The sequence below is a fragment of the Siphateles boraxobius genome, unplaced genomic scaffold (genome assembly GCF_051911475.1).
Source record: "Siphateles boraxobius isolate OS27281-9 unplaced genomic scaffold, OSU_SipBor_1 3, whole genome shotgun sequence".
Lineage (NCBI taxonomy): Eukaryota > Metazoa > Chordata > Actinopteri > Cypriniformes > Leuciscidae > Siphateles > Siphateles boraxobius.
The window spans coordinates 17,072,640-17,087,771 of NW_027508919.1; the positions used below are offsets into that span (position 1 = coordinate 17,072,640).

A 15,132-nucleotide genomic window follows, 5' to 3' on the forward strand; every position below is an offset into this window, starting at 1 on the left:
TAACGCTAGCATCAGTTTTATCATATCAATATGAGCCCGAGTCCTCATCCTTTCAAAATGCATGCCACGTGGACTTGCTTTCGCAGCGCAGAAAACACAGTCTTCTCAACATGTTGACAACACACTTCCAGACCTCAGCTACAACTACAGTGTTTGAGAGCAGCTCAAAGTAGACGTTGGTTTGGAAAGCCATTGAAGACCATAGACTGGCATTATGCTAATTTGCTACAAACCTATGTAGGTTTGTTTAGGAAGTAAGGCTAGACTCTTTCAGGCAGTTCAGAATCGGTTTGTTCTTTTGTGAAACGATAACTCCATTTATCATGCACTTTGATCTTTGAAACTTTTTAGATTTTTACATTCACAAACAGCTATATTACATTAGAGGTAATTCAAAACAATTGCAAAACAATTTCAAAACAAGTGCACGTTACCACTTTTTACAGTATGCAAATGCATAATATTTCACTTTCTTTCCTCTTTTAGCGGTCAAAGATTGCAGTCTTTGAGAAGATGTGGTCCTATATGAAATCAGCAGACCCCTCAGTGTTTGTGAAAACCACAGATGAAGGAGTTATACGGGTGAGGAAGTCCAAGGGGAAGTATGCCTATCTGCTGGAGTCTACCATGAACGAGTACATCGAGCAGCGCAAACCCTGTGACACTATGAAGGTTGGAGGGAACCTGGACTCTAAAGGCTACGGCATCGCCACCCCCAAAGGATCACCTCTCAGGTAAAGCCAGCTGTCCACTGTATGCTGACTGTATTTGACCATTATGAAAATAACATCAGAAGGTGGTTCAGTTGTGGTAGAGGCTGGATACAGTACTAAAGGGGTTATGCTCACCTTGGCTACGTTTTACATCTAAGTTTACATCATCTACTAGTTGAAGAAAAAAGAAAAGAGAAAGAATTCATTAAAATATGTATGCCAATCATGTCACGGCACAAGCATAGCCAAATAAATAAATAGATATTTGCATGTTACAATTCCCAATTTTGCAAACCAGTTCTGAATAGATTATGAAGGACTCAGCAAACTAATGCAATCTGCTATACTTTACTGAAACGGTATAGCATCACTCCCTCACTGCAGTCCAGGCACCTAAATCAGCTCTTTAAAATGCCAAGTGTGCTTGAGAACACTGCCTAATCTATATGTGGAACTATATGTGCTCTTCTCCATCGTTTGATGATTTTTTTGCTGACATGATTGCAGGAAAATATTGCTGAGTTTTGCAAATAAGATGCATTCATAGCAAAACAACAGGTTTGTGCTGAGAATGTCAGTGACTTAATTTAATACTCGCGGTACAGCGCAAAAAAAAAGAACATTTAGTGCCTGGATTCTGGGTGGTTTGTGAATAAGGTGGAGGTTTTTGCCAAATTGGTGTGGCATCAGTGAACTCATCTAGTTTCTCTTTTGAAGGACTTTTTAATGATGTTATACATGATCATTTGAACCAAGGGCGAGGGTAGAAGTACTGTGCTAAGCAGCCTCTGCTATAACAGAACATCCTGTTGAGTGGGTGTACATATGTGTGTGGAGCTGTTCAAAATCCCGCCTCTACCTCATGTTGCTTGAAGGGGTTTTCAACACACTCCACCAGAAGTGCTTGCATAAGAAACGGCAGGAAAATGACGCGTCCTCTTCAGAAGCTCTTTAGGAAACACGTGTTTTCGCCATCCTTTCATTAAACAGCAGCGCCGCTCTGCAGAGCCCATTGAGACACCACAGACATTATTCACGACAGGCACTTTGAAGCTATAGGTCTACTGGATGCTAATTTCAGTTTCTCTCCTTCATTCCGAATTACGAAAGCTCTATTCTCACCGAGTGACTTGTGCATGAAAGAAATTGGGCAATCAGTTGTCATTCTTATGCAAGCCATTTCTAAAGATGAATGTCGACATTAACATGTTTCTTTTATATTCTCTGCAATATAAGGTGAACAGTTGTTATTTCAATTGTACACCATCATCATTAACGACACATTTATTGTGCTTGAATGTACCCATCTGACTAATACACCATGGCCCACATGATATTACATTCATTGTAGTGCAAAGGGCCTCGCAAGGCCAATTTGGAGCTGTTGAAATAACCTCAATAACTCCATCTCTCTCTAATAAGATAAGCTCCTTGGGGAAACGACCTCATAGCAATTGTACAGTCATTTTTTGGGTCACCTTATAGCAAAGCGAACAGGGGTAGAGGGTGGATGGAGTGGGAAAGAGAGAGACATCAGATACACGATGTAAATGACTGACTTCCATCTTGCCACCTAGAGCAGGACTCAAATTAAATTTAATACTAGCTAGCCATTACATTGACAGCAAGAGTGAAAGAGGCTCGGTAATGGATTCATAAATGTGTTTCTCTGTCTGTTGAGTTACCAGCTGTGCGGTGTATATCTGATTTTGAGAGAGAGCAACTATCTTACTGACGCGTTTACATGAGCCGGTATATACTATATGGGCACCTACTGCATTATTTCAACATGTGAAAGACAATGGGAGATTTTGCTCTCTCTGTTAAAATCAATAAACACTGAATTGAGCATTTAGATTGTTTGTGATTTGCTGAACTAACCATGTGGTGCAGTTGTCAAAATGTAATAATGCTCCTGTGTATCTTTACTGAATTTTGCATTTTATGGCTTTATATAAAGTCAACCAATTGTTTTATTTATAGACATCTGGCACAGATCTATGGAAGCTTGTTTACGCCTCAGAATAAAACCATTTAAAAGATAATTGTGACTTTGTATCCCCCAATTCCGACTTTATAACTCGTAATTGCGAGTTTATATCTCGCAATTCTGACTTTATAACTTGAATTGCAAGTTTATATCAAGCAATTCTGAGAGAAAAAAGAGGCAGAATTGTGACATAAAAAGTCACAATTACCTTTTTGTATTTTTTATTCAGTAGCGGAAACAAAGTTCCATACTGATCAGATCTTGTTAGGTGCAAAAACTGTTTTTGTTTTTTTACATCTATAAATCTATATAACAAAATTATATTAATTCTCTTTTTAATTAATCCTCTAATCTGCGAAAAAATGCAATGACTTTTTCATTGAGATTTTAATTAAAAATCACTTTTCAAATTGACAAATATTTAAAACTGCTAAGATAATTTTTAAAATGTAGTTAGAAGAAAACAATTAATAAAAATGTATAATTTTAAAAATGAAATTAATGCATTTTAAACGACTAAATTATTCTGATCAAAGGCTTTATTAGGGATCATTTTTACACCTTACTGTTTTATATGTTATGGTCTGCTAGTCTCATCCTGCTTTAATGATCAATTTCGTAACAAAGATGTTAATTGATCTTTTGAACTTGTTTTACCTTGTACTTCACTTTGTGTTTTATAGGTTAATTTACTGACTGATGGAATAATCAGTTGTTTTGGTGCATTTTGACAGCTGTTCCACATTTTCCTTGTCTTATCTCAAACTGATACCTTAAATCGGTTTGTTTTAGTCAAGATGTGACGACCCTAAAGATTGATGTGTGCGCCCTTTTATCTCTATTCATCTGTGCCATTCTTTGAGTTTAGTCAATGAAATCATCTCACCCAAAGCACTGCCACCTCCTGAAGCAAATGCTCTTCAAACTGAATGTAGCTCTTTGTTTCTCATTCCTGAGACACTCTCTGACTTCTTTCTGTCTGGTACTACTCGGATTAGAAAGAATTCCTGGGTTTTATCAAGCCAAAGAATCACTCCCTATACAGGCAATGCTGCAGACGACATTTGCTCACAATGTAGATCGGCCAGCCGATTCTTTGGGTCGTGAGGAGATGTATATTTGTGCCTTTGAACTGTATGGGGTGTTTAAGACCTGAGGATGAAGGAGAAGATGAAAAGAGAGACACACATTTCAGATGTGGTTCTTGATATCAGCCATTAAAATCAAAAATTCTATTTTTATCATCATCTACTCTGTTATGTTATCTATAATGGTATTGCTCTGAATCACAAAAAGAGAAGATTAGCAGAATGTTCATGCTGCTCCTTTCCAAATCATGAAAGTGAATGGTGACCCAGCTCCAAAAATGACAAAAAGCACCATAAAAGTAGTCAATACTTATAAACGTATCTGCTGCAGATCTAAAATCTTATATTTACTTTACATTTGTGTATTTTAAAATATGGTGCATTGCATTGTTTGTGAAATGAACTAGCCAGTCAGTATTCCAAAATCGTAGTAACAAGATCTCGCCCAAAAATTGATGCACCTCTTGATGGAAATAAATATTGTGATGCTATTTCCATCAAGAGGTGCATCAATTTTTGGTCAAGATCTTGTATTGACAATGCAAGAGTCAAGCACTCTGTAAAATTAACTGCAGCACATCCCAAACTATTTCAATGAATTTAAGGTCTGGACTCAGAGGTACCAATTTATAAGTGAAAATTATTCTTCATGCTCCCTCTCAAACATTCTTTGACAATTTGAGCCTGATGAATCTTAACATTGTCATCCTGGAATATGGCCATGATGGAGTGTGTAGCTTTTCATTTCTTAAACAACCATCAATTAGGGTTAAAATAACTATTGCCAAACATATAACATGCTAGAAACATAATAATCACAGCAATAATAATCCAGTCATAGACTCTTAAGTATTTGCCTATTTATATCCAAACAGCGACTTTTTTTTTTGACCGGGCAGTTTATGTATATATATATATACATACCCCAAAGAAACAGTTTGGACTGAGGGTGAGAAATGATGACAGAATTTTAATTTTGGATGAACTATCACTTTAAGAATTTGTCTAATGCCTTTAGTCTGTTGTTTTAGATTCACATTGTTACAATTCCCTAAAAGGGAAGAACCAAATGCAGACAGCAAAAAACAAGGACATCTTTTTTCTTCTCCTCTGTCTGAAGAAGTCTTGTTCTTGTGCTTTATAAAACCTGTCTTTCACAAAGGCCACTAACAAAAACATTGCTCTCCATTAAAACACATATTAACATACTTTATATACAGACTCAGGGCAAAACCACTGCAAATGCCATGCATTTAACATTTCAACCTACATAAAGCAGTGGCTGTTGTGTTCAAACCAGTTTGAGTCTGTTCTCCCATCACACTGTCTCTGAAATGGTTTATCTGGGCTGACACTGACCAAAATATTATTTCATTATCGTTTCAAGAAACCCAGTAAACCTGGCAGTGTTAAAACTGAATGAACAAGGCCTGTTGGACAAATTGAAAAACAAATGGTGGTACGACAAGGGAGAGTGTGGCAGCGGAGGAGGTGATTCCAAGGTCAGCCCCAATGTGACAAACCCAACGGGTAAAACCACCACTACCATGGGGGGTAACCGGCAACTCACGCCGACCAAACACTCTAGATGAAAACAATCTGATCTAAATTGAGCTAACTACTAGCATTTTGTTTGATTAATGGCAAGTAAAGTTTTGATCAAATGATGGCGTATCATGGCAAGTAGTCAATAATAGCCAACCGCATTCAAGTTATTCCAGACGGAGTGTTTGCGGTCTGCCGGTTACCCAAAGTGATATAATAATGCACATCTTGCAGCAGGGAGCAAGGAAGCATCGCTAGATGGAGTATTAACCCATATCACTTTTACAATGAACTGCCAACATGTTTCTGATATGTGTCAATTAAAATAAATAAAAACACACACACACAACAGTTGAGTTGATATTGATGGGTATGTGTTTAATGTGTGCTGAATAACATAAAATAACATGGATAATGTTATTTATGTTATTTCCCTGGTTGAAGAATCCCAGTTAACCTAGCGGTGTTGAAACTCAGTGAGCAAGCCGTCTTAGACAAACTGAAAAACAAATGGTGGTACGATAAGGGGGAGTGTGGAAGCAAGGACTCCGGAAGAAAGGTCAGTTCACACATTTGGTCCTGCTCTGTTCCCCTCAGTTTAGCTTTCCCAGAACCCCTTTCAGAAGCTGCAGTAAGGAATCTGGACATGGGCGGCTCTTACTCTCCCTCCAGAGTTGTATTCTTTCATTTTGGCTGGCAGAGGACAAATTTGAATATATTTTATGCATGATTTAAATGAAAACTGCTGGTATTTTTAATGACTTTCTTGTTTTCGGAGTAGAATATTTATATACTACTTACTGATTTACAGGTTTAAACTAGCAAGCAAAGAAGTAGACATGCTAGTACTGAAGAATACTAAATTGTGTCCTCTACCTTATGCATGTGACTGGTGTCCAGTTAGCAATTTGGTAGTAGACACTGCCATTTTGCATTTTTAATTAAATTTTGTGTAAAAGCATCTTACCTTTTGACAGTCAGGTCAAAAAATATCAAAAACAGCTTGGAAATGGAAAGTCAAGTTGTCTGCATTGCTTTGTGGTATTGCAGTTTGCACCCTGCAGTGTTATCCATTACCGATCAAAAGATTGGTGTTGGAAAGAATGAAAAATGTTTTTGAAAGAAATCTCTTGCGCTCCAAGGCTGCATTTATTTGTTTAAAAATACAGTAAAACAGTGATAATGAAGATGTTTTAAGAGTAGTATGTTAGTGTCCTGTCAGAAATGACAAATTTGTGTATATGTAATAAATTAGATTAAATTGTAAGCATCCATTTACAAGCATTTTTATGCCGACAGGTTTCTTCCCATTTTTTGAAAAAGTCAGGGAAATGTTGTATTTAAAAATTATAATATATAATATGATTTTTATATTATTAATTCAATTGTAAGTAATAGTATGTCTAGCTCCAGGAGTCGTGAGGTGAAAAGGCCATTATTATAGACTGGATGACTCACTGTATGATACACACACTAAGTTTAAAATAGCCTGGTGGTCTGAATAAAGCTCTGGAGAGAGACTCTGATCATCCGTAAGAGTCAAGCCCCCTTGTGGTTCTCAGCCTCTGTGTTCTTCCTTCTGTCTGCCCTTGGAGTGTGCATGTATTTGGATGCAAACCCAGTGGACAGCTGTCTGTGCTGTCATAGGCCCCGGCCGCCACACACCCCCACCGCACCAAACCCACCTGCATGGCACACACACCACATCACACCTCACCTCCCTTAGATTGCCTTTCGGTAACACTTTACAATAAGGTTTCATTAGTTAAAATTAGTTAGCTACATTAGTTAACGTGAACTAATAAGGAACTGCACTTCTAAAACATTTATTAATCTTTCTTAATGTTAATTTCAACATTTACTAATACATTATTAAAATCAAAAGTTGCATTTGTTAACATTACTTAATGCACTGTGAATTAACATGACAATGAGCAAGCTGTATTTTTTATTAACTAACATTAACAAAGGGTATTAAATAGCCTACTGTAAAAAAATGTATTGATCATAGTTAGTTCATATTAGTTAACTAATGTTAACAAATGAAACCTTATTGTAAAGTGTTACCTGCCTTTCTTAGAGAACCGGTTCCACACCAATTAAACTCCTTAGATTGTTAATGTCCTTATAAAGGAAATATATCACCTTTGAACAACTACAAATCCAAATCTCCTTAGATTCATGGCCTGGGCTGCATGGGTGCCAACCACTAATATAAACATTTGCAGCTGTTATACTCTGTGTATGTTTTAAAAGATTGTAATTTATGGAAATGCTAACTAGTGGGATAAATATATAAGTATTAAATTAGTCAAAGGTGAACACAGACAGCCTGTGTTACTGCATGAATGCATGTTCCTAAGGCCTAAATGACAATGTGTGCCATGTTTTAAGATTTATGCTTTATATATTTGTTTAATATATAGACACATATTTGAAGTACAAGATGTTTAACCTGTATCATTTAACAGTTATTATTTATTATATTATTATTATTAGTTATTTTGTGTATATCATATTAATATCAATAGTATTAACATTTAATTATTTACTAGTTAATATAATATTATAATAGTATTTTTTTATATAATAATATATTTATATTAGTTACTTATATAATAGGATGTTTCATAATGAATATTACTATTGATTTATGAATATTATTTAACAATAATGCAAGATATCAGTTCAACAGTCAAAACAGAAACTAAATCTTTATATTAATGTATAATGATATTATATACTCAGGTCATGTCTGAGCAGGAATTCATTTTAAGCAAACTTGCAACATTGTTCTAGATCTAGACAGTTCTTATTTTAGCTTTTATATTCAATGTCTATGTTCAGATGTTTGGCGATGAATGCATAAAAGTGTATATGTTATTTACAGGAATGTTTGTATTGTCTTTGTCCATGTGTAATTGTTAACGGTGTATACAGTAACTCTCATCTAAGACGCTTTTCCTTCTCCTGTAGGACAAGACCAGTGCTCTTAGCCTCAGCAATGTGGCTGGGGTCTTCTACATTCTGATCGGCGGTCTGGGTCTGGCCATGCTGGTGGCCCTGGTGGAGTTCTGCTACAAGTCCAGAACAGAGTCCCGCAGAATGAAGGTGTCTGCGCGGGCCACTCAGGCCTTTCACTGCACCGCCTTAGACAGCAGCTACACTGAGCTGCAGAGTTACGGCCTGTACGGTCCCGACACTGTTAAGATATAAAGCACTCTGGGGTAGGAACCTCAAGTATCGCGGAAAACTAGGCCACATCCTGCCCACATAGCAGCCTAAGCTGCCCCCCCATCTAACTGTCACCAGAATCAAAGCTTCTGCTGCCCACTTTCAATATCATCCTTTTTTCCACAACCTCTTCTTTTTCTGTTTCTCTTACACCGTTGTTTTAAAACTATGGTAGGGCTGTCAAAAAATGTAAATAAAAAAAAATTATGATAAAAAGTAATTGATAACTCTATGATTGTTTAATGATATTAATCAAAATTAATTGCATATATCAATATTTTTTGGGAAATATCTCTATTTTCATTTTTATTTCTTTTTTTTTTTTTACTTTATTTTAATATTTGAAAAAAAAGTTTTTAGTTATGTTTAATTTATTTGTTTTTTTATCATTTATTTTTTAATTGTTGGCGTATGTAAACATGCAGACAACATTTATCTTGACAGCCCTATTTAATACTTCTAATCTAATCTCTCTTTATCTCTTTATCTCCCTTTATTTCCTGCTCCCCTCAGTTTCCAGTTGGCTGCTAGCCTCTCTGTCCATAGACTAGAGCTTTGTTTATATGCATCGTGTCTCTGTTCATTCATGAAACAGAGCAAGTGGTCCCCGGAGACACTGCAGGTCTCTGTTTTCCACCATGACTCCAAAAATAGTCAGTCTAGATTTATGATTATGCTTTATTCAGCTTGTGTGCTCCTTCATACATTAAGACCCAAGTCAGATCGTACCTAATGTACTTTTGCAAATGCATAGTTGATTAAAAGTATCTATCAGGTAATAATTTATTTTATTCAGGCCAAACTGACAAATCCAAGAAGCACCATTGCTTCTTTGAAAAAAGGTCCTTGCTGAACATAACTCTTTGAATATACAGATACCTCAGTGTGATTTTTGTAATAAGTATCTTTATGACAGGCAATTACCCAAAGTAGGATTTGTAGCAAGTTTAGCTGGGTATTACACACTCGTGTAATGCTATAATAGCACAGATTAATATAGATTTGCTTTGTTAATTCAATTGACAGGAGTCACATTTGACAGCTGTCCATTTTTCATATTAGGCGAGCAGGAATCTGAGTCATTATGGGCAAACTAATTAGTCTGCATCAGGCGTATAGCTTCATCCCCCAACGCGTTGAAGTGTAGAGCAATGAAATCATTCCTAGATTGGAAAAATGCGATTTAAAGGGACACATCATTAGCCTTGGTTTCAGGCCCACTGGCTGTGACTACAATAGCGGATTGCTCTTCACAACAGCAGCAATAAAACGATGACATTTCTCACTTCCCCACCACCGTAGCAAATTAAGCTCGTGTTACACGCCTATCAAGACTGTTTATTGTCTACCCACATGTCAGAGATGCTTTACAGTGTCAGCTTTGGTTTTGAGGGCCTAAATATGGTGGTCCTTGGGGGCACAATGCAGCGACAGCAGCAAAGCAATTAAAAATTGACAACACAACAGCATTAGCCCACAACACATCTTTAATGCAAATAAGGGTTGTTCACAGCGAGTGTTCAGTACAGTTATAGGTAGCACAGCATGGAATTGCAACACAGGCTCATGGGAAACAATGTGCCTGTCGCGACATTTCTGAAAAGTGATATTACGTCGCTGCTTGCACGTTTTGTAACACTTTCAAAGTGAAATGTCCAGTGAGTGGTGCTAAAAAAAAACGCATTCAGTTTTGTTCGAAACAGATGAATGTGAATCTGGCCATGTTTTATCATGGTGCTAAAAGGTTAATGGTCTATCGCGTTTGAAAATAGCGTGGCCCCTATACTAAACCTAACCGATAGTGTTAACAATAGCAAACGAGAGATACAATCGCATTTGCTGAAGCAACCATGTCATTTTATCTTGCTTCTACATTGCTTCTTTTATTGTTTCACGGACTCGTACCCGAGTGCTCCGCATCACAAGAGCAATGTTGTACCAGGTGAGCGACCAAGCCAGTTTACCACCTTCAAAAAAGCCATATGGATCTCATTATGTGATGCAAACATAAAAACGTATTAGTTTACAAATCATGCACTATGGTAAAAAGTGTTTTGAGGTCATGATGTGCTAGGAACCAATTAGTGATTATTAATCGATAATATGCCACTGTAATCATAATATGTTTAAAAAGGAATAAAAGTGGTTTTACTTCCAGTAGTGTCCCAGACAGCAACATAGTGTAGGCCCAGATCCGGCTCACATCTGGTACACATGGATTGTGTACAGATGTGGGCCGGATCTGGGTCGACACTAAAGGGGCTTTCGCACCGAGTAGTTCTAGGAACTAGCCACCAGGTTGGTTCCCCAAGAACTAATGGTTCCCATAGGAACGTTTTACTGGTTGCATTCGCACAGCCAGTAGGAACTCTGAAGTGACCAGCCAGAGCCACACAATGCTCGCATTCTCCTTGTTCATTAGTTTACCATCTGTCTAGCAGTCCTTTCTAATACGTTATTAGACATAACTGTTATATATAGAAAATAATACAGTAATGAAAAGTTATTCGCGTATGCAGTGTGGTTGATGTCCAGTGTTGCTAGCTGAGCAGAAATACATAATCATGTCTCGCTTGGATTATCTCTTTAGTGTAAAGGTTGAGAAGCCCATCTATCACTGTTTTCCATGTTCGTAGAGTTAGTTTCTGGAGTATAAATATATAGGCTTTAATCTGTGTTTACATAGCTTTTTTTTAAATTGGCAGGTGCTGGTGTTTCGCGTGGGTTCGGCCAATCAGCGTACACTAACGTCACGGATAGTTTCCTAAAGTGCTTGATTAGACCCTACTCTGAAGTAGGAGCTAAATTAGTTCCTCCAAAAGGAGTTCCTACTTAAATCGCTCCTAGTTCCTGTGGTGCGAACACGCCAAAATCCGGGGTTTTTTCCAATAGTTCCAACCGCCAATAGTTCTAGGAACTTGGAAAAGGTTCCTCCGGTGCGAAAGCCCCTTTATTTTGCTGCCTGGGGTTCATTTTAACTGAAGTTAATTGAATGTATAGGTATGAGTTTTGCAAAAATGAAAAATTTGAAAAAAAAATTCAATGAGCCTACAGTATGTTGTGGAATTGGTAGGTTTTCAAGTGGAATAGAGTGCTACTATTGTTATTGATTATAGCAAAATGGCTAATATTGGATTGTTTCCTGAAATGCATAATTATCAGAAAAGTTGCATCAGTGTTTCATCTTTTTGCTTTGCTAAAGGCGTTGTGTCGCGCCCTCCAGGCCATCATGCTGATCAATTAAGTCAGGAAACCCAAAAGATGGAAATCTTTTGGCATAGACCTCACAAATGTTGTCTAACTAATTATCCAGTCATCACATGACAAAACATTTTATGTGCATACTCCATTAGACAGATGCTTAAATCATCATCCTACTAAAATTGAGCATCTTTCAAACATTTCCATTTTCCTGTCTAACGCTGTTGTATCTCCATCCCAGCAATCCATCAACGACGCCATGCGCTGCTCCACGCTGACCAGGATGAGTGGAAATGGTAGCGGTGGGGAGAACGGGCGGATCGTCACACATGACTTCCCCAAAGCTGTGCAGACGCTGCCGTGCATGAGCCACGCGGCCAGCATGGGCCTGGGAGCCTCTGGCATGTGACCATCTTGACGGAGCGGCACGCGTCACATGTAACGCACGGACCTCCCGTTCACCTGCCGTCTGCCCCTATGTCTGTCTGCCCGCCCGCAACAGACACACCATACTGCCAAAATGCACTCGAAGACTCTTCTCAGTGAATAGCCAAACTTTTTTTCTAAAGAAAGACGGAACATTTTAAAAAAGGGAAAAAATGTGCTGCAATAACAAGCCTGTGGGACTCTTTTGGGGGGAAAAGTGTTCGTTTATGTCATGAATTAAAAAAACAAACAAGAGAAGTCACGTGTCTGATTCGACACTCGCGCTGTGCCAATATTATAAACCTGTTTACTTCTGTCTCAGTGTGCAATATTTTAGTTCATATCAGTGTTCGGCAATTTTGTCTCTAACTTGATTTTCTTTACAAGGATTAGCTCACAGAGATGTTTTGTTGTTTTTGCTAAGATATGTTCTACGATATGACAAATACAGCATTTCTGTAAGTTCCTCTACCTTATACTTACTAGAAAAGAGTTAAAGTAAGCTAATGAGCAAGATCTTACTCATTAAGATGGATCCAGTGCCCCGTAAACAACTTTGCTTATTTCTCTCCATCACTGCGTAGTGAAGAAACATATCAGCTCATTTAACACAAACACGACCTGTCGATAGTGTAAATACTCTGATGTAAATCTGAAACTGAGAGAGGGATAAATTTGATTTGTTGTCGATTGGTAGAACATAGCTGAAATGAACTTGTTGATAATCTTGCTCTGTGATTTCCCACCTCATGGACCTTGCATAGCTGCTACGCCTCGTTTCAGGCACCATACCTCACCGGAGCCCTGGGAGCGAGCCGCCACATGTTTGATTGCCACTTCATTGTGAGCTCTCCCAGGAAGGAGGAAAATTTGACCTCAGTTATGGGCAAATGAGCTAGTTTGTCCCCAACTCAAAGCACTGAGTCTCATTAAGGTGAAGCCATTGAGTATGCATTATGAGAAATTATTCTTGAATGGTGGTGCTGTAACAAAAAGGGACTTATTATGATACTTTGCTAATGATTCGTTGACCTACAATTCATTCTGCATGGAATATCCAGAGATTTCCACCAAATCCAAATGCCCATCATTGAGTTTGTGCCCATCATTGAGCATATTTGGCTAATTTAATAATGCTAAAAGTGTGACTCTAAATTTAATTAATTTAAAATCCATTCAACAAATTGTTCCCTTCAAACAGTGCAAGATTTGTAAATAAATTAATGTGGGCCTAAAGTGATAGTTCACCCAAAAATGAAAATTATCATCATTTACTCACCCTCATGTCGTTCCAAATGACATATTAGTCTGATATTTTCTTATGAACATATGATATTTTCCTCTGTGGAACACACACACAAATACTTTGAGAAAAAAAAAAAAAAGTTTTTTTGTCCATACAATGAATGAAGTAAGTCAAGCAGGTTTGGAATGACATGAGGGTAAATAAATGATAATTTTTTGGGTAAACTATCCTTTTAAGTTGTTTTCTGTTAATGGAACAAACAAAGAAAAAGACAGCAGATTAGCTAGGCCTACAAGATCCAAACATAGGTTGTTCTGTCTTATAGAAACACTGTGCAACAAGGCTCCTCATGAGATGATGTTTGTGGAGATATCATTGATCGGCTTCTGGGGTCAAGCTGACCTTTCAGAGCTCTTGGCTTCATCACTGCAGGCTTTCAGAACATGGCTTCCAGCTCTACCTATTCAGCCTTCCCCTGCACACTGCCATTGTACCGCGAAACATGACACACTGTGTGGCCATCGAAACTCTTATATTTCTCTGGCTTTTTCTTTCCATTTTCTTGACGTGTTTTATTAGGCACAGAGCACTGCGGTCCTTTATGGCCTCGTGTGAGAGCAGTATTTTATAAGCAGTAAACGATTTGTAAAGTTCAAGTGAGACATTTACCATTTATACCGCTGTGAGATTTTGAAGAGTTGATTGAACTGGTGTTTTGCACATTGCTGAAGCATATTGTAATGAAAGATATTCTCACTGATAAGGATGATGATTTTGATTAGTTAAGAGAGAAACCTGGTCCTTGAGAGTCTTTGTGTTTCTGTTATAACAATGTTGACACTTCTTATTTTGGGGGTATTTTAATGCAAAATTCTTCGTGCTCACCTACTTCTTGACTTTTTCACAAACTTTAGCCTTTTATTTGGGATCTTATTGATTTATTTTGTTTTGTTTTGTTTTGTTTTTTATCATTTAGGAGAGATGTGGTTGAAATTTTACTGGAAAATACATTCAATCAATAATGAATAAAACTTTTCTAACCACAATCATCAAGAGTCTGGGCTTTTCAACAATGGCAAATAAATTACAGTTTATCCATATATTTTTTGTCGTAAATAGGCTACTTGTGCATTAGGTGTGATTTTTTTTTTTATGTATTCAAATTAGAAAAATATTTATTGCTATTTTATGTAAACAATGATTTCATAAAAGCAGGGTGATAATTCATTCATTACTTGATAAGTGGCCATCGCTGAAAGATTGGTGTTTAATGTATTTCCTACTGATCTCTAGAGCTTGTCTCACTGCAGAGTATTTTAATTACCTGCAGGTGCATTCCACACATAATCACTGATGTTTCACCAGTTGGTACATGTTGCCTCAAACCTATTAATTTGAGGAATTATTAATTCTTTAATCTTTGTCAATTTGAGCTCCCCTGTAGAAATAATGGAAGGAGTTAATTGGGGATGCCTCATGGCTCTCATTATGGAGATGTTAACAAAATATGGAACAAAGAAACAGGTGTTTATTCCCTCATGTTTGGTGTGATGCCATACATCGCATTTAAAGTCTCATCAAGGCATCCTACAGAAATCTAAATTGTACTACGACTGCATTATTGAGCAGATGATAAATCTGGCATGAAGTAAAAAATAACCAAGTCACAGCTGTAGCCAATATTTTTCA

At 37.4% G+C, this 15,132-nt stretch overlaps 1 protein-coding gene across 6 annotated transcripts in view; it reads left to right on the plus strand.

Moving 5' to 3' along the window:
* gria1a (glutamate receptor, ionotropic, AMPA 1a) overlaps nucleotides 1-14,489 on the plus strand; it is an 88,963-nt gene extending 74,474 nt beyond the window's left edge. Inside the window, exons 13-17 of one of the 6 annotated variants that reach the window (XR_013210374.1) lie at nucleotides 487-734; nucleotides 5,179-5,293; nucleotides 5,781-5,895; nucleotides 8,313-8,447; nucleotides 12,013-12,331. Coding sequence is in view for 4 of the 6 variants with exons in the window: in XM_077248007.1 (XP_077104122.1) it covers nucleotides 487-734; nucleotides 5,179-5,293; nucleotides 8,313-8,447; nucleotides 12,013-12,180 (666 nt within the window). In the remaining 2 variants the exon portion in view is untranslated. Of the gene's footprint in view, nucleotides 1-486; nucleotides 735-5,178; nucleotides 5,294-5,780; nucleotides 5,896-8,312; nucleotides 8,564-12,012 lie in introns of all 6 variants that reach the window. The other 5 variants (XM_077248009.1, XM_077248007.1, XM_077248008.1 and 2 more) reach the window with 5 other exon arrangements.
* Nucleotides 14,490-15,132: the final 643 nt, after the last annotated feature.